This window comes from Lactuca serriola, chromosome 7 (genome assembly GCF_051521515.1).
Source record: "Lactuca serriola cultivar US96UC23 chromosome 7, Lser_US96UC23_V15, whole genome shotgun sequence".
NCBI lineage: Eukaryota > Viridiplantae > Streptophyta > Magnoliopsida > Asterales > Asteraceae > Lactuca > Lactuca serriola.
Window position 1 is genome coordinate 68,314,324 of NC_136414.1, and position 21,188 is coordinate 68,335,511.

Below are 21,188 nucleotides of genomic sequence, written 5' to 3' on the forward strand. Positions count from 1 at the left end.
GGTTAGGGTGAAACCCTAATAACCCATGTCTTTTCCTCTTCCACGGATCCATGGGTTAAAAGCTCTATGGATCATCCATGGACTTCCATATAAGCTTAGCCCATTAACAAATGAGTATTAGCCCACACCATATAAATATAATAGCCCATGATTTAATTAGTCTTCCTTTTAATCACTAAATTAATTCATAATTAATTCAAGATTAAAACTAATTAAATAACATGACTTTATATTAATATATTATAACTTATAATATATTAATAAATCGTAAGCATACAATTCTCATAAAATTATCCATAAATAGTTCGGGTGAAGTGCAACCCAAATGGACCATGTCGGGTCGGGTCAAGTATATACCAAATAAGTTATGGACTTAGACACCTTATCCAACACTTTTGTCTTCCTGCCAAGGATGGCTACTGGTTGCTCGATGTAGTTCAGGCTGTCATATACTTGAATATCCTCTAAAGGCACTACCATAACGTCATTTTCCAAACAATTCCGCAGTTAGGAGACATGAAAGGTGTTGTGGATCTAACTAAGATCTGTTGGCAGATCCAGCCGATACATAACCTTGCCCACCCAGGCTACAACCATGAACGGTCCGATGTACCTGGGGTCAGCTTGTCTCGTTTCTTGAACCGGATGACACCTTTCCAAGGTGACACCTTCAGGAGGACCATGTCATCGACCTGGAACTCCAAGTCTGATCGGCGCCTATCGGCATAGCTCTTCTGTGGACTCTGCGCAGTCTGGAGTCTGCTCCAGACCTGCTGGATCATCTCAGTAGTCTTGAGTACCACTTCAGTACTCCCCATGACTCTCTGTCCAACCTCTCCCTAACATATCAGGTCCTGCACGTCCTCCCATAAAGCATCTCGAAGGGAGGACGGTCGATGCTGGTGTGGTAGCTATTATTGTAGGAAAACTCTGTCAGGGGAAGGTAGGTATCCGAGCTACCACCGAAGTCTAAGACACACGCCCACAACATATCCTCCAATGTTTGGATGGTCCACTCGCTTTGACTGTCTGTCTGCGGGTGAAAGGTCGTGCTAAAATGTAGACAAGTACCCAGCTCGTCATGAAACTTCTTCCAGAATCTAGAAGTAAACCATACATCTCAGTCCAAAATCACTAAAACTGGCACCTCGTGTCGAGCTACGACCTCCCTGATGTAGATCATTTCTTTTTTTCTTTCTTGATAAATCCTCTTAAATCTAAAACTAATCATATTGCATCTGGTTTGGAAGACGTCAGTTTCATAGCAGTTTTGGATTAAAAATCGGTTACTAGGTCTTTAGTATTGGCACCTAATTCTTAGAACATCAAGTTATTAAGTTTATTATGAAAAATAAAAAGTATAATCATTTTAATTAATAAATAAAAACATAAACCAGACACATTTTTTTAGAACATCTGTTCTGTAATTCTTAAACTTAACTAAAATTACATTTAATGTTTGGTGTAATTAAGAATGTACGTTGATAACACATTTAAGTTGGACAAAACATCACATAAGTTGGTCCTTACGGTCGCATAAACTCTAAGTGTCCTTGTATGAAGAATGAGCAAAAGAAATGTTGTTTTATATACCTCACCAATTCAATGAAACCACGTCACAAGGAAACCATCATGTGTATAGAAATGAGAAAGAATGGTATAGAGGCAGACATACGAGTCAATAAGATGAATAACATATGGGTGATCCTGCATAACCCAAATTTGTTAATGATGTTAAGTTTAACTGTCATCGAAATGTGGAGGTCTACTCAAGTATAACCTTTGGAAACTAACTTCTGAAAAAACTATTCGCATCCGGCGCTTAGCGCAGTTAAACGGCTAGTATATATATATATATATATATATATATATATATATATATATATATATATATATATATATATATATATAAACTATAAAAAAGCTTAACCATTGGAGGGGTCACTTATTTAGAGGTCAACATTTTGAATAATGAGGCGTCAAAAGTATTAAGTGATAGCATATAGATTTACCATTAGAGATGCTCTAAGCTTTGCCTATAGGGCTGCTACAAATGTTTGAATTGTTACATAAACCGGTGTCTACAGTATCATATAACTTGTTGGTTGGTTGGTACAAATCGGTAAAGATATATACCAATTTATTTTAATTTTCAATTATAATAGTTAAAAGACCAACAAAGGCACCCGACAATTTTGTCATTTAGTTAAGAAATTAGTGAAATAATTCTTTTAGTTTACTAAAGAATTCAATAGAACTTTTTTTTTTTTTAAATGTGGTAATAACTGTTGACTAATAATAAATAGCTAATACCATGGTTCGGTTAATAATGTTTGTTGGTTTTTCGTCGTAAAAAATTTACAGCCCTATTCATTTATGAGTAAATTACATGAATGGTCCCTATTGTTTAGGGTAATTTGCACGTTTGGTCCCTAACTTATTTTTTAACTCGGAAGGTCCCTACTGTTTGTTTTGGTTACGCGCTTGGTTCCTGTTTTACCTAAAAAGACTATATTTCCCTTGATTTTTAAATTTATTTAAATAAATACACCCCTAACCCCACCCATCACCTTACCTTACCTACCTCACTATTTTTCCCCACTTAAATAATAGTATTTTGAGTAAATTACACGAATGGTCCCTATGGTTTAGGGTAATTTGCACGTTTGGCCCCTGTCTTACCTAAAAAGACTATTTTTGTCCTTGATTTTTTTAATTTATTTAAATAAACAAACCTCCAACCGCACCCCCTCACTTTACCTTACACAACCCACTATTTTTTCCTATTTAAATAATAGTATTTTTAGGTAAGACAGGGACCAAACGCGTAACAAAAACAAATAGTAGGGACCAAGCATGTAACAAAAACAAACAGTAGAGACCTTCCGAGTTAAAAAAATATGTTAGGGACCAAACGTGCACATAAACCGGTGTCTACAGTATCATATAACTTGTTGGTTGGTTGGTACAAATCGGTAAAGATATATACCAATTTATTTTAATTTTCAATTATAATAGTTAAAAGACCAACAAAGGCACCCGACAATTTTGTCATTTAGTTAAGAAATTAGTGAAATAATTCTTTTAGTTTACTAAAGAATTCAATAGAACTTTTTTTTTTTTTAAATGTGGTAATAATTGTTGACTAATAATAAATAGCTAATACCATGGTTCGGTTAATAACATGTTTGTTGGTTTTTCGTCGTACAAAATTTACAGCCCTATTCATTTATGAGTAAATTACATGAATGGTCCCTATTGTTTAGGGTAATTTGCACGTTTGGTCCCTAACTTATTTTTTAACTCGGAAGGTCCCTACTGTTTGTTTTGGTTACACGCTTGGTTCCTGTTTTACCTAAAAAGACTATATTTCCCTTGATTTTTAAATTTATTTAAATAAATACACCCCTAACCCCACCCATCACCTTACCTTACCTACCTCACTATTTTCCCCCACTTAAATAATAGTATTTTGAGTAAATTACACGAATGTTCCCTATGGTTTAGGGTAATTTGCACGTTTGGTCTCTGTCTTACCTAAAAAGACTATTTTTATTTAAATAAACAAACCTCCAACCGCACCCCCTCACTTTACCTTACACAACCCACTATTTTTTCCTATTTAAATAATAGTATTTTTAGGTAAGACAGGGACCAAACGCGTAACAAAAACAAATAGTAGGGACCAAGCATGTAACAAAAACAAACAGTAGACCTTCCGAGTTAAAAAAATATGTTAGGGACCAAACGTGCAAATTACCCCAAACCATAGGGACCATTTGTGTAATTTACTCTAGTATTTTTAGGTAAGATAGGGACCAAATGCATAACAAAAGCAAACAATAGGGACCAAACACGTAACATAAACAAACAGTAGGGGCCTTCTGAGTTAAAAAAAAGTTAGGGACTAAACATGCAAATTACCTAAAACCATAGGGACCATTTGTGTAATTTACTCTTCATTTATATAATGAATATATAGGTTAGTTTAGGTTATAAGGGATTTAAGCAGCAAATTGATTTGAATTTACAAACAAATATTGCTATTTCATGCCAAAAAAGAATGATTAAAAGTACAATACTTAGAGTCCATCGGAAAACGGGTCGTCTCTGTAAGCATACGGCTCCAAGTATGATGTTTTATAGTCGTTCTGATGAGATTTTCTCCATCCATGTAAGTCTATGACAATGTGATATAAATATTAATCAGTATTTGTAGCATAATCTTGACGAAAAGCATCAGCTCAATGAGGAACTTACCTTTACGTGGAAGGGTATCACCAACTAACATATTTAACCAATCAGGGGTGGTTGACTTGAAGTAATCACAACGACAAAGATAATAGACTCCTGTAGTGAGCTCAAATTCAGATAGATCTCCTCCAATAACTTCTTCCTCTTTCTTGTGATTTTTGTAGTATTTGGGCTCTTCTTCACAATCATCTATGAACACAAGGCTAGCACCACAGCTGCTTACCATCCATCCATCTCCCACAATGATGGACACATTGATTTCATCACCAGCGTCTAAAACGTTCCCAATGGGCCAATAGCTTAACCACACAGCATCTTTTCCATCTTCCGGATCGGCATAGATCACAGGGTTATACATCCAAGTAAGGCCCTTGCTTGTATTGCTGACTTTGGTGAACAAAGCCTTTTCTGATGTGCCTGATCGTGTGTAAGAGGTGGTTATGTTTAATCCTTGGATCCTGCTTGTCTCAGGACAAGAAGGCACACAAAAGGATAAGAACGCGGTTGATGACATATACTCAGACATTGGCATGCTTTGATAGTTTATGCCTGGAAGATATGTGCTCATTATACCATATTCGTAAAGCACCTGGTCATAAAAATTGCAGAAATATCAAATTATTCATATATTAATCAGTTATCCGGTGGTATTCATGAGAGAGAGAGAGAGAGAGAGAGAGAGAGAGAGAGAGAGACCTGTATATACCAATCCATTCTAAGCTTATCATCACTTGCGAGGACCACCTTAGTATCCTGATAAGCTTTGATCCATTTCATATGTCCCAAATCTGCTTCATCATGATTTGCTAACCGCACCAATTTGAAAAGGCCTTCAATTTCACACAACTCGTAACAGTGTAGACGTTCAAATTTCTGCAATCTGAACCGAGCTGATTCGAATGTTATTTTCTCCAGTGAAGAACACCAAGATGTACACAACTCTTCTAGAGTACTTGGGAGACATAGGAGGGACTTTATATTTGGACAACTACTCACATCGAGTACCCGCAGCATTTTAAGATTGGTAAGTGGCGTTAAAGGATTACTGCAGCGATAGAGAAACAGAAGCTTTAATGAGTCTGGAAAGGGTACCAACAATGATGCTGGCATTCCTTCATCTTTCCAAGGTTGATTACACCCTCCAAAGTCCAGTAGAGAAAGCTTCTTAAGACCTCTGATGGTTTCCAAAACATGAGTCAGACTGAGACGGAAACAGTACGAGAGAATCAAAGTCTCGAGATTAGGAAGTCGGGAAAGACGGCGGATATTGACAAGATTGAAGGACCATTTAAGATTTAGGATCTTCAGCGAATTAAGAACCTATTCAAAGAATACAAACATAAGGTGTTAGAAAGTTGGGAAGCTAAAAGGTCAAGTGACAAAGAAGACATCAAATTCCTACCACGGGCGGTTCAAACTTTTCCAGAAATCCATAGCTCATCTGTATAGCCACCAAGCTGCTCCCAAATAAGCCGGATGGTATTTTTTTCAATCGAAAATTAGTCCAGTACAACCATCTTAATTCTGGAAAATTGTTGTAGGACCCCTTGAGTTCCACATGTTCTAGCTTGAGCAATTTCAGTTTGTCCATTTTTGCAAGTGAAGCTGTTTTAAGGGTTGATGGCTGCAAATTTATCATTCACTGAAAATTAAAGGTAAATGTAGAAAAAAATATCAAAAGCACAACACTCATTCATGTTCTTGTATGCTTACATTTGACGGCATCCCTTCCTCAAGCTTTTGCATGTCAAGTGCTAGACCTTCAATTGTTTTCGAACCCTAACGGGGAAAGACATGAAATGGGAGAAGGCAAGTTAGCATAGGGGGTGGTGAAAGGGAAATTAAGTTTAAAGATACACATAAGAAGCATCTTATTACCTCTCCTTTTCTCAACAAATGATAAGATTCATCATTTAGCGAGACTCTACTACGAGCTGCGGGATCTTTGGACTCTTGCAAGACTATGTTTTTTGCCATCTCTTGGAGCAATTGATGCACCATCAATTTTTTAGTTGGTGAGATGGTAAGAAGGCATCGGTTAATGAGGGTCCTCATCCCAGCTTTTGCATGCCATTCATGCTCCAATATCTTTGCCACATAACCCTCATATTCACCAACAAAGAAATAAACAATGTGCAGAAACAACTCTTTGTTACTCGCATGTGGTAATGAGTCAAAGCTCTTTTGTAATATACCTTGGATTTTACAATCAAGATCTCCATTCAATAAATTCAGTGAATTCAATGTACTTCTCCAAACCCCTATCATGCTATTTTTTTCCAATGGCTCTTCAGCATCAGAAAATAGAGAAGAACCCAATACTTTAAGAGCTAGTGGGTTTCCACCACAATACTCTGCTAACTGAACTGCAAGCTCCTTGAAACCTTCCATAGGAATTTTGGATCCAAATGCATGGAAACTCAAAAGCTGTAATGATTCATCATCATTCAACAATTCGGATTTTTGCACCTCGCATCTCCAAGATATAGACCTGAACCATGCACTGATATCTAAAAGCCTAGTTGTTATTATGATCTTGCTTTGGGTATGAGAAGCCCTTGTTCCAAGTAGAGCATCTAATTGGTCATTTTCATCAATATCATCAAGAATAATAAGCGCCCGTTTCACTTGTAATGCATCCTCAACCTTCCTTGTACCTGCAGATACACTAGATATACTTCCAATATTACTTCCGCCTAAAATGTCAGTCAGAAGTTGTTTCTGTAGCCCAAGCAAACCATCAGACTGTTTAGAGTGCTTTCCGATCTCTTCAAGGTAACTGCTGCTTTCAAAATTTTGTCTGTTTGAGTTATAAATGAATTGGGCCAGTGTCGTCTTGCCACTGCCTCCCATGCCACAAATTGCTAAGACATTAGCACCAGATTGCTCATTTTTCAACCAGGTATTGATACCTACAGCTCGAGTGTCCATTCCAATTAGATGAGCTGGAGTACTTACTAGTTTCATATCTAGTTTACGGTTAACTGTATCAACAATTTCTGCGATAAATTCTGTTTCAGACCTGCGAGAAAAGAACAAAGAAAATGAGCACATTAGAATACCTGCTATGTTATAAGTTTTTTGTTTTAGTTTCACTTCTCACTCACTATTTCATATCATATACACATGGTGAATATATGCATATTATATTCTATATTTATAGTAAACCATTAGTAAGTAAGGAATAGAATGGCATAATGTCTATACATAAGTAACTGAACACCTATTTTTCCAATCAAGTAAAATTGCAATCTTCACTATAATGCAAGTTCCATTATCATGCCAAATGTGTACAAAGACAAGGAGCAAAGAAAATGAAGTATGTGCAAAGTAAAACAACTCGTTAGACTACTATGGAAAAGGACAGAGAATAGACACACAGGTAAGCCTCTAATCATCTGGTTCTGCTCTTTGCCTAAATTTAAAGCAATGTGAGGAAAACAAAATTCTATATCATGTTTAACACTCTCAATAGAATACTATAATTAATCCAAAAAAAGTTTCCAAATGATTAAACGATAAAAATGAATAGAGAAATCATACCCCGAACAAACCATGCCGGTCAAATCAGCAACCACTGCAAGGGCTGCCTTCCATCGATTGACATTATACTCTGTCCATTTTGACCCTTCTACTCCTTCCTCTACTTCTATTGCAAAACTTCGTCTCTGGTTCCTGACATCTGAGGGATCAACATGGTAAAAAACTGGTAAAACAAAGTGATTTATGCTCCGCCTTTGCTCAAGGATCAACAGCAGCTCGTCAAGGCACCATCTGGAATTCGCATACTTCTCTGACAATACAACTATAGAAGCCCTAGATTCTTTGATTGCTCTCTCGATTGCCGGCTTCAGTTCTAGACCTCTGTCGATATTATCATTATCCCTAAAAGTGCGAACTCCTGCTCGCTTTAAAGCTGCATGGAGATGATCTGTAAATGAATTACGATTATCTTCACCTCTAAAGCTTAAAAAAACGTCGTGGCAGCAGGTATGATTTAGCAGAGAAGAAGAAGAAGATGAAGCTGAAGTAGACGCCATTGAAATTAGTAAAATGAGAGGTTGTTAAACAAAGGGGAATATAAAGGCAGGAAAGTCAACATCACCGTTACAGTGACGTTAGGTGAAGTGGGCTTGTCGTTTTGGCACACTACCTTTTCTACGCGTTTGTTTCAAATACAATAAAAAATTAATTAGTCATTGTTTAAGATTTTTTTTTGTTAAGTTTGAACTTTATCAACAAATCTAATATTTTAAAAGTCCTCGAAATAATTTATTGGGAAATTAAGTAATCTAATCTTCTTCCTGTTGGTTCTTTAAACAAATAACCAGCTTCTTCTTTTAATATTTCTTTTTTCCGAATGGGCTATTTCGGAATCCATTTTATACTATACGGATCCGACCCGACCCACTCCAGATGTTCCTGAATACCTATTTTGGCATGTTCCCAAGGATGGAAAAAGTATAAAACCTTTATTTCGGATTTTATTCCGAAATGTTTTTACCTTCTGGAGTAAAGAAGCAAAAAAGATATGACGTATGATTCCGATAATTTGATAGTTTTATTGGTAAGTTTTTCATTCCTACAATTTTAGTTGTTTGTTTATATGATTAGTAATGTAAAATAGTTATTCCAGAACATGAAAAATGCTTCCGGAATACCAAGTAAATCATAATTATATGTTCAAGTTTTAGCTAATTTAGTATTATAACCAACCCAAAACTAGTTTAATTACTGTTTTAGGCTATTATGCATCAAAAGTTTTGATTTTTAAAAGAGAGAAAAAAAATTGTATTTTCATCAAACACAAGTCACTAGAAACATTGTTTTACAACCATATCAAATCCGAGCAATAAAGCCAGAGTATCTCTCCAAACATGACAACTACTGGATGATGTGTATAATCACGGATTTTCCTTCCCCTAATCCTCTAAAGTATCTAAAACATTTAAATCCACAATTGTAAGTTATAGTTTAGTGAGTTCCCCATAATACTTCACACAACAATACATATACAAGCATGCATACACGAGCCTTCAGTTTGACTGGACCGCCAAGGCCTACAGTACACCTAGACCACTCTCCCCGTGCATTCAGTCTAACCGAATCACCTCGCAAGGCCTATGGTACACTTAGACCGCCCCAGTATCTTGGCCTACTGCACACAACAGGACCGCCTCAACCCAAACACAACATGCCGACGTATGCACATAACAATAACAGGCAAATACAGGTAATCATAACAAATCTATCTATATAACCAACAGAGCATAACAACATCCTATACGCAAGGGTACAACGATCATTACAACATAACAACATCCTACACGCGAGGAGACATACTATAGCTTAAAGTATAGTGAGAAAACTCACCTCGCAGACTAGCAAATAAACAATACAACACTCACGAATATTAGACTAGTACTACGAGTCACCTATACAACAAACAGAGGCCAATCCTCAATCTATAGCCCAAATATCCTCAAGTTGACCAAAAGTTAACTTGGTCAAAAGTCAAAGGTCAACAGTCAAAGTCAACTTAGGTGGCCACCACGTTGTCGCCAAGCACAAGCTACGACATGGCAGTCTCTAGATAAAATAGCCACAATAAACCTAATCACCATGACGTGGTAAGCATATTACCACGTAGTGGGAACTGCTTTGGAACAACTTAATGGATTAAGCCCTTAATCCATTAAGACACCCACTCATTTCTTCCAGAAGGCTTCCTAACATCCATAAGCTTCATAAAAACCCTTTTGTTTTGGTAAAAAATTACACAAGTGCTAATTAACCAAATTGAATGAGAGACTATGATGTTCAGAATATGTAATAACAAATGATAAAAGAAAGTGACACGATGGTTTACAAGGAAAACCCTTGATCCTTACTAGGATCTTCGGCATAAAACCTTGGGAGGTGATAATGACTCCTTCTTTAGAGCCCTTGGACGAAATCTATAGTGCCCCCTTTAGGATTTCGTCCACTCCACTCTATGGAGCCCATCAGCCCAATTCTGCAACTATCAATGATTTGCAGAACAATCCCTCAATTATTAATTAGTTCCTTTAATCCCAAAATTAATATCATATTAATTTCTGATTAATTACTAATTAATAATATGATTTCCAAATAATATATTAATCTTGTAATATATTAATAAAATTATTATGTGTACCAATTTATTATTCATATAGTAAATTCTACTCTCTCTCTCTCTCCACTTGTCATCCTATCAAGTTGGATAAGTGAAGGCAACCCAAAAGGACCATGCTACATATCAAATCAAGCACATACCAATAATAGTTATGGGATTAGACACATAATCCAAAAGTCTCCCACTTGGATAAATCTAATAACTACTATTGCAAGTATAACTTCAGATTTTGACTAACAATCGTAGCTTTCAAAAGTCGCTGTCGAACTTTGATCTTATCAGTAACGCCTCCTTTAGATAAGAGATCAAATATTCCTCCGTTCTACAAGATATCATATGGACATGAGACATGGATTAAAAAATCATTCTCTTTGTCTATGTGTTGTTTCCCGATTTCTGATTTATGACGACTGCCAATAGACTAGAATTGAACACAACAACTTAGTCCAGGCTTGGCCAAGCGCTTAAGGTTTCATCACTAAATCATCGAGGGGCTCACATATATCAATTTTATCCATCTTAGGGTAAAAAGAACGAATAAACTTCGACTCATATGCTTGCTCAATTTACTCATCAAATCACACATAATAATACATTTTATAACATCAAGTTACTGATGCATTTACATATTGTCAATGCACACCGACTTGTAAACTACAACCCATATGTCTTTGTTTCAAGAATATAAGATATTATCGTCTCACAATCACTCGTGATAAAATCCAGGAAGTGATTAAGATGAGCGTGAGTTTAATTCAATACTCAAATTCTATTTCAGGAGTACTCATGAACACTGCAACAAACTTGTGCTATGTCTAAACACTTAGACAATCTACAGTCGGATTCATGACAGTCTTACCTCATTACTTACTTCTAAAGTATGATTGAATGTAGACGTTTGGATAACGTAGTTATTCGTGAAGTAAAACATGCGAAGTGAAACACAAGAATAATCTAATTAACTATGGTCTCAAAACTTTTAAAGATAAATAAAACACTTATTATTTAATCACCATATTAATCCGACTTATTCACTGTATATTGTTTCGATTAATCAAGTCAGTACTTGAATTAAAACAATAGTCATCCCATGCTCCAAGCATGCATACTATGTTTATCTATGGTCATTTATTTGTGAAAGAGATCAATTGAACACATTTCCAATGATGTTCATTTCACAATTCCAAATCCCTATCGTAAGTGTAAGACTACCAAATTCATGTTACTTACTAGAATCTGATATATTCTAAACTTATATACATTCATACTTCTATAATGTTAAGGCACCATAAGTCACAGAGACTTGGCCAAAGATATTACAAAGCATTCCACTGGAGATTGATTACAAAACCAATTCCTTGGAAATGAACTCTCACATTCAAGGAGCATTCCTTGAATGTGTTCCTATCCATATAAATCTATCATTTCCAACCACTATCATAAGACAAGGTTTATGACAAATTCAAACTCATATGGACTGAACTTGTTTAATCTTAATTTCTTGCCATATGGTAGCGCAAGGGTCTACCATTTCTTCCAGGTCATTGAGCAACTCATCCATACAAATCAATGTACTTTTCATTGATCAAGGTGTTTTGCCTTATGCAATCAAATGAAAACTCATAGAACTCACATCACATGTATAGTCAACTTAACTGAAATGGGCACAGGAACAAGAATATGTCAACACGATTAGTTGTAAACCTCAAGTCACGTGCTAGTGATAACTCATTGGTTTATTCTTGATTAGTACTTGAAACTATTCAAGACCATTTAGACTCCCAATGACCTCTTAACATATAAGATTCTCTATCAATGAACATTTCTTGACAAACAAATATTCAAGAGTTAGTGTGGGATCAAGATAACACTTCATACAATTGGTCTTAGTTGGTCCTTGTTTTAACCTAAAACATCGCAACTACCAATTTCAAATGTGCAAAAGTAAGAAAACATTTCTACTTTAAATTTCATGAGGCGTTATAAACCTACTTAGAACTTGTTACTCAATGTACAACTTGGAGTAACTAGAGTATGACTCTTAGTCTCGATTTTGGAATGAAGTATGAATCATCTTCTTGATTTAACCATTTCAACAATTCTCGATTCCTCTTATTAGCCATACAAGTGCACTAAGGTGTCCTTATAGGATCAATTGTGACATGGTTCCATAATCATTAGGATGATCATAAAACATGATACTAAAGTTCTTTCTTTTCCTTTCAGATTGGAGAAACGTTTTATCTTTCTGCCCAATTTGATTCTTCTTATTCATCCTGCTATACTTTGAAACTCTTCAAGGTATCAAAATTATGCTTAATCTTGTAAGCATAATCATATTTACTAAACTTTCAATAAATCATGACGAATAGACTTTATTGTTCTTTGTGGTTGATCTGACCAATTCACATCAATGTGTACTAGATCCCTTAGTCCTTCATTTGACTTACGTACATATGTGAACAAGGAATTAGTCACAATTTACCAAATATCAAGATTCTCATACATCACACAATTCATATCGCATGACTCCAAGTTTCTATCCAATTGAAACTTGGGCGATGAGAATCTTTCCTTACTTGAAAATTACGACACTACCACAACCTATATAACTAAGAATCAAACATTTTCAATATTGCTATTAATAGCAACATATAAACAACAACATTTTTCAAAAATACCATTGCAAGGAAACTTAAAATAAGATAAAAATCAAAATTTACTTTATTTATAAAATGCAGAAAAACTTGTCATTACAACGCAAATACATATGAAAACTATGTTGCTAAATATTCCTAAGCAATTTATCATAACTCTAAGTAGCAGCTTCAACAGTCTGATCATCGAACCATGCGATCAAAATCCATCTCTTCATGATCAGAATCAACTTCCTTCTTTCTCTTAGATTCTACAAAACATCAAAATGCAATCTTATCACATCATGTATTAAGAATCTATAAATAGGAAATTAATAGAGTTAGATATTAGACTTACCTGAAGTAGAACCATACAATTTGATTTTACCATCTCTTAGATCTCTCAGGTAGTCAGGGCAGCTTTCCTTCCAATGTCCCTTCAATTGGCATGTGGACCTATATCAGAATTTGCCTTTCTCTTATGGTCAAACCTTTTCACCATGGCCAATTTCTTTCCCTTAGGAGAAGAAATCATTTCTGGACTATCGTTATCATTTCCTCTGTCCATGGAAGTTTGGGAGGAAGATCTTCCAATCAATTTTGTCTTACCAATGTGCCAAGTCATCGTTGATTCAGTAACAACTAGCAAATATGTTAGATCAATAAGGGTCACGTCGTGGTCTGTCATATAGTAATCCTTCAGGAACTCACTATACGACTCAGGAAGTGATTGAAGAACCAAGTCAACAACCAGCTTCCTTAGAAAAACGACACCCAACATCCCCAATTTGTCAATGTACGACTTCATCTCCAAGATGTGTGCACATACAGAACTTCCATCTCAATGCTTGCATGCTAATAGGGCTTGAGTGACCTTGAACTTTTCAAGTCGACAAAATGTGGGTCGGGGAGAATAATTGTAGGAGTTGGAGGAAGAGAAGTATGATTTCTAGTTCCACCAATTCACGAAGAAGGGATTGATCTTTCACCTCGATCGACACATGGATTATCATCTTCATAAAGAAAGCTTTTTTCAAAAGGATAAGAAGACCGTTGTTGTCAGAAATAGACATCTACAAAAGGGAGAAATTCAAGTGAGTTGATTTAATCCTTAATATAACACCCAAATGAAATATCAAGGCTAGGACCCAACACAATAATTTACAATTTAGACAACGGATACCGTAATCCAATTGTAAACTATTTGAAGGTAGGTAAATGACGATTTACCGATTCCACCACAAATTTTTTTAACGACTTAGGTTTTAGATGAAACTTCTAGATCTTTTGAGATTCAATAAACTTTTCAATGCCATGTTTTATCTCGATTATGCCCTTCAAGTTTGTGACTGGGATACCGAAGATCACAAACAAGGTGTGTGTAACACCCCGTTTATTAAATAATTAAATAGATAAAATTTATGAGAGAATAGTGGCCCTAAATAAATAATTATACATCAAAGGTTGGTCTCGAAGGTTAATTATTACAATTTTAAAGGTCGGGGGTCAAAAGTGTTTATTTTTAAAAGAATTTTAGAAGCCAGGGGTTGTTTTGTATCATTCGGACTTATATTGATTAGATTCTTGGGGGCTGGGGCTAAAGGAGTAATTTCGGATCTAAACTGAAGAATGATTTTGGGAGGAGGGACTGAACTTGTAAAGATGAATGAAAGTTGAATGAGCACGGGTTATACCCGGTGCTAATTCCCGTCATCAAACTCTAAATGGAATGTATCAATCTCCAGCTGTCATTCCTTCTTCTTCGCTCACTATTCCGATCCGGCAAGGATGTTGCCTGCTGCCCATCGACGAGTGCCACCGCACCTTGCTGCCGGAGCTACGTTGTGCAGCCGAAGGACCGTCAACGACACTAAGAACCGCCGGTATAGCGCTGGCGACCAATGAAGGCTGTGTTGTCGTCGAGAGAGGGTCGGGAATCGCTAGAATCGCTTGGTAAAGCCACTGGTAAGGTTGTCTATCCCTTCTTCTTTCCATTCCCTTTGTCCTTTTCGAGTTTTGATATCGGGATTGCTTGTTGTGGGTAGCGGCAGCCCTTGAATCACCGCCTCTATTCATTTTCGATGACCACATGCAGCTTCCTAGTTGGTGGTTAGGAGCGTGGTCTCGTGTCATTTTGGTGCATAAGGTTGCTTGTCATAACTGGAAAAATTCTATAGTTATTAGAGTCTAAACTCTACTTAGATACTTATAAGTTCACAAAGTAATAATCTAGGTTAACTATTGTAATTTATTTTAATAGAAATTAAATGAGATGAAAAATAAGGTCAAAAATGAAACATTAAATAAACTCATTTGGGATGAACCAAGTGACAAATAATTTGACAAGGATTCCAAAAATATAAAGAACTCTCAAAACCGAGTTATAACGAAGAAGTTATGACCAATCGAAAATCTGAGACAAATCCGACAAACATTATTCCGCGTAAAAAGTGAGTTTTCGATAAACTACTTTTTAGCCTTAGTGACCTAAATGAAAGTTGTAGAACTCGTAAAAAGAATGAACCTTCATATAAAGATCGTTTAAATCTGACTTCGGACGAAGAAGTTATGATTTTTCTAAGTTTCGGATTAGCGGTAGACAACTAAAAACTCAAAATAAAGATTGAGCGAGATTTAACTGAAACAACCTAGATGAGAATCGAAGGTCTCATCAATAGTAGTACAACGGTAAAAAGTCTGACGAAGACGGACGTCGGATGAAGAAGTTATGAATTTTTAAGGGATCTTCCTGTCCCAGTTTGTTAAAAATAATAATATTAAAAATAAAGTCAAAATTAGCCAACAAAGTCTAAACGAGAGTTGTAGATTATATTCCCGCCTACACGTGTATATAAAGAACGTCAAAAACAGAGTTCGTATGCAAAAGTTATGAATTTCGGAAGAATTTGGCTCAAAAATCGAGGAATAAGGATAATACCGGGAAAATTCGCATGAACAGTACCGGTCACGTCACCCGCTCTTGTATCCACCTGGTGTCCGACACGTGTCACTCTCCGATTCGACCGAAGTCTCGGCTACTCCTATTTCGACGCTCCTCGCACTGGTGGCACCTTCCGAGCCTCGCACGCAGCTGCTTCCGACCTCGCTTCGTGGCTTCTTCCCTCGCTGCCGCGTGTCCGATGACTCAGCAGCTTCAGCCTAAGTCTCACAACTATATAAAGGATGCGAGATCTCTCGGTTCTCAAGCCTTTTTCACCCCATTTTTCATACTCTTTCACCCTTTTTCACTCCTTTAAACTTCTTTACAATCCCCCGAAGCCCCGGTATCATATTCAACACTCGAGAAACACCCCAAGACGCAAGAAGTCAACAAAAATAAAGTCTTTCGGTTTCTAAACCCGAACCCTCGCAAGGCCCAATTTTTAGAAATAAAGCCTTTTTAGCAACGAATTGCTACATAATTTTTCACAACTATCAAGTGAGTTCATACCCTCGTATTTTTATAATTTTTACCGTTTTAAAGGGGTGAAATACAAGTATAATACAAGAATTTTTGTGTTACAACCAAGTGTTTACAAAATTAATATAAAATGACATGAAGTCATTAAAAATACTCAAAATCTTAAACTCTTTTATTAACTTATATTTTTCCCAAAAATTTATGTTTATATATAAAATTGTATATGTATATAAATATAAAAGTTATTTCATTCTGTTTAAATACCCTTTGTAACACGTTGAGCAAGGGGTTATATTCAAAAATATTTAATACCAAGTCAGAAAGTACATATAAATTATAATAGGTATAATATATGATACATAAAACATTAACTCATGATTCAAGTATACTAGAGTACATCGTTTTACAAGAAACAAAGGTTTGATTCAAAACAAATCAAGGATATACAACTTTCAAATACATATTCAGAGTAAGTTATGAAAACAACAATATAAATTATATTAAATATAATTTATGAGATACTTATGATATATCTATTACAAAGGTATTTTCCATTATTCTACACGTAACTATCAATATAGCATTTGTGAGACACCCTTCAAGTACTTATTCAAGTATAAAACAAAAGCTCTGAAAGTTATAACCAGAGTCTCCTTAAGGGAGAGCGTGACACTTGTATATAGATCTATATGGGATTGACAATCCCACATCTTGATTGTTAGCTATAGTCAAGCCGGCAGGCTTGGCATGACAATTGTCGTACCAAATTACAACGTCTGAAGAACGTTGTGTTTCAGGCGAGGCTTAGGTCATCAAGCATGGTTATGACAACTCACAAATTTGGTATTGAATAATATGTTTAGTGTATGAATAAGTAAAAAACTTCGCATAGTTTTAATGAATTAAAACTATATAATACTATTTAAGAGTATAAATACAAAGTACCAGGTTATTACAAAAATGGATACAAAGTACCAAGTTTATACAAAGCACCAGGTTTATACTAAACGGAGTACAAAAACAAAGTACCAGGTCATTACAAAAAAAAGGATACAAATACAAAGTACCAAAGTTTATACAAAGTACGAGGTTTATACTAAATGGAGTACAAATACAAAGCATCAGGTTTATTCTAACGGGGTACAAATGCAAAGTATCGGTTTATAACAAAGAGAATATAACAAAATAGAAATTATTCTTTTTATAGTTTTATGGTATAAAACTACCTTTCCATTTATAATATAAAATATAGAATTTTCTAGGTGAAAATGCTTATCTTTTTAAGAAATAAATGACAGAGTTATTTAACAAAAACACTTATGAACTCACCAACTTAATTGTTGACACTCTTTTCAAAACTACTTGTATTTTCAGGAAATCGTTAAACAGGTACCCACAAGTTTTGAAGAAGACAGAGTTCTATATAATTATGTCTTTTTAATTATAGTTTTTGGTGTAAAATATACAATGAGTTGAACATGAATGTAAAGTTATATTTTATCAATGTAATGATTGTTGTTGCTTTGATTACTATTGTACATTGTTGTGATACGAAACATGACATCCTTCTCCCCCGAATGTTTCCACCGTTCAGGTTTGGGGGTGTGACATTGCTGCTACAAGTCGAATGTGTAGTTATTACTAGAAACCCATCGCCACCACCTCAAGGTGGTGGCTGCCACCATTTCGCCACCACAGCCGCCGCTTGGTGGTGGTTGTGAGTGTAGGATGAGGTGTGGGAATGTTTTTAGAAGAAGATGGGACTAGTCTAAGCTTTTGTCGGAAAGATGGAATGAAAACCCGCCACCACCACAAGGTGGTGGCTGTTACCATCTCTTGCCGCCACCAGCCACCATGAAGGGTGGCTGTGTGCGTGATTTAGTGTGTGTGCAGGCCTAATTCGTGAGTTAATATTGTCTGGATGTCCTTGGACAGGAAAAATGAAGAGAACTCAGCAGCACCACCTTCTGCCGCCATATTGACGCGGTTAGCCACCATCTTGGGTGGCTGTGGGATTTTGGGTGCATTTGGATCGGTAATTGGAGTATCTTTCCATTGTAGTGGCTAAAGATCGTAGTCACCACCACCATGAGGTGGTGGCTTTCACCACATGCCACCGTCGGCCGCCACGAGGTTGTTGTGTGTGTTTATTTTGTTTAGTGTATGTTTATTTTGAGATTTAGCATTGTAAAGTGTAAATTACAATTTGGATAATGAAAAGAAAACTGAAAACCACCACTGTAGGGTGGTGGCTACCGCCACCAACCGCCGCGTTGGGTGACGGTGTGCTTTTGTTTGTGTATGGTTGATTTTTGGATGCTTGGATTGAATGGGCCTATAGAAACCCTAATGGGCCCAATGAAGCTTAATGGACCTAAAAGCCCAAACTTGTGACTAATGAGCTTAGTAAAATCCTAATGGGCTTAAAGAGTAATTTTGGGCCATGGTAGGGTGGAAACCCTAACTAGGGTTAGAAAACCCTAATTATGAGTAATTGGGCCTTGGACTCATTTTAGGCCCACATTTGGGTCACTGGAAATGGAATCATGTATGAAGCCCAAATTAGTTCGTATCATTCATCTAGTAGAGTAAAGGACTTAATGGATTAAGTCCTTAAAGGGTTAAGTAAGAAACACTTAACCCTAATCGTCATTTTATGTGAAACCCTAGTTTCACTTGGGCCTTGAGTTGGGCCTGTTGATTGGGCTTTAGTAATTGGTTTATTAATGGGCCATCCAAGATTAATCAAATAGACTAGATAAATTAGTTGGGCTTTAGGGTAAGGCCCATATGAAGGATTGGGCCTAATTTGGAAAATTAGGCCATAGATGGACCACAGTTTGGGCCTAGATGGTTGTATGATATTGGGCCCTTAGAATGAGTCATGTTGGGCTGGACTGAACAATTGAGCCTTAAGGGAAGTCCATGTAGAGGTATGGGCCTAATTTGGAAAATTGGGCCATATGTTGGGCTTTAAGCCATAGTTGGACTTTTGGGCCTTTTGGATTGGGCCTTGGGCTTGAATTAAGCCAAGCTTGGGGTAATGTAGTTACTATCCAAAGTATACACTTATGATTATGTAGTGAAACCCAATGATTAATTGGGTGTCATTTTGATGTTGACAGATTCGGGGATCTTTCATCGAGCAGCTATGGTTTTGTCAACGGGACTTCAGCAGTGTGAGGTGAGTCCTCTTCCAGTAGGAACGGGTCTAAGGCCACAATGCCGGCCCGTTTAAGTAGTTGTAGTATTTCGGGGTAAGTCCCGATGCAGGTTATATGTTCCCGGACTTTGGTCCGATGCCGGGGCGGTCCCGAGAAGTAGTTAAGTATGCATGATGTCTTTGTGATTCATGCAAATTATATGATATGATATGTGTTATGTGTTATGTGTTCCGCGGTAATCCCGATGCCGGGGTAAGCCCGATATATGTTAGTTATATGTTATCTGTTATATGATATGTGTTCCGGGCTTCGGTCCGATGCCGGGGCAAGCCCGATGCAGATTATGTGATTATAGTATGTGTTTATGATATATGTTATGTTGTATATGTGTCGGGGTGAGCCCAATGCCAAGGCGAGCCCGATGCCGGGGCGAGCCCGATGCCCGATGTAGTCGGATGCCAGGGTTAGCCTGATGTCGGACATGAGTCCGATGCCGGGTAAGCCGATGCCGGGATTCGTCCCGATGCAGTTGGGAGTAGTCCTAGAGTTATATTTTGTGTTTATGTTATATGCATTGTTAATATGTTTATATGCGTTCTGGATTACGGTATGTAACGCCTGTGTTTCCGGGCTTGCCACTTTTAGCAATGTAATAGTCTAGGTTAACCTTTGTAACCCGTTTTGAAATAATAAGATTGTATTGTTTGAGTATTATGTGTTTTGTGCTTAATTGCTTAATTATGTGGTTTGATTAATTAAGAATAAAAATAAGCGTCAAAATTTAAGTGTAAAATAAACTTAATATCTTTGAATAATGTTGTAGTAGTTGAAACGAGGTTTCCGAATATATATAGAACGCCCAAATCTGACTTCGTATGAGGAAGTTATGATTTATCGAAGTTTCGGCTTAGCGGTATGTAGCCTGTTTTACTCGATTTGAGATCGAGGGGTTTTTAGCCGAAGCAATCTAAATGAGAATCGAAGATCTCATTGTTGGTATCGAAGCGATGAAAAGTTAGGCGAGAACGGACGTCAAACGAAGAAGTTATGAATTTATAACGAAGTTTTTCTGTCGCGACCTATTAAAAATAAATAATAAAAATAAATAATAAAAATAAGCCGACGAAATCTAAACGAAAGTTGTAGAGCGTAGTCTCACCTTTCCGTGGATATAAAGAACGTCGAAAACGGAGTTCGTATGGAGAAGATATGAATTTCCGAAGTTTATTAATTATTTTGTATTTATTTTTAATCTTTAATTCCGGCATTATCCGAAGGGGAGTCAGCAGTCCGATCCGATGTACGCCCCGTGTACTCCGAAGAGTGTCGACACTTCGGATGACGCATGCAGTGACGACTTCGGAGACCAGTACGCCCCGCGTACAGGCGTACGCCCCGCGTACTCCGAGACTCCAGCCTCCTATAAATAGGATGCGAGGGCAGCCGACCCAATTGCCAATTTTCTCTATTCTCTCTCCCGTTTTGCATTGTTTTACGTGCCAGAAATATCCCGAAGCCCCGATATTGTTCTCGAGCCCCGAGGCAAGTCCCGAGAT

General features: G+C 36.7%; 1 protein-coding gene across 1 annotated transcript; it reads right to left on the reverse strand.

Moving 5' to 3' along the window:
- Positions 1-3,983: 3,983 nt before the first annotated feature.
- On the reverse strand, positions 3,984-8,304 carry LOC145061572 (disease resistance protein RPV1-like). Its single transcript, XM_079009099.1, has 7 exons — positions 7,798-8,304; positions 6,133-7,276; positions 5,968-6,033; positions 5,657-5,878; positions 4,951-5,574; positions 4,261-4,843; positions 3,984-4,180 (listed from the first exon to the last, which is right to left on the reverse strand). Exons 1-7 carry the CDS (start codon positions 8,292-8,294, stop codon positions 4,083-4,085), a joined length of 3,234 nt encoding a protein of 1,077 aa, XP_078865225.1. The 5' UTR covers positions 8,295-8,304; the 3' UTR covers positions 3,984-4,082.
- Positions 8,305-21,188: the final 12,884 nt, after the last annotated feature.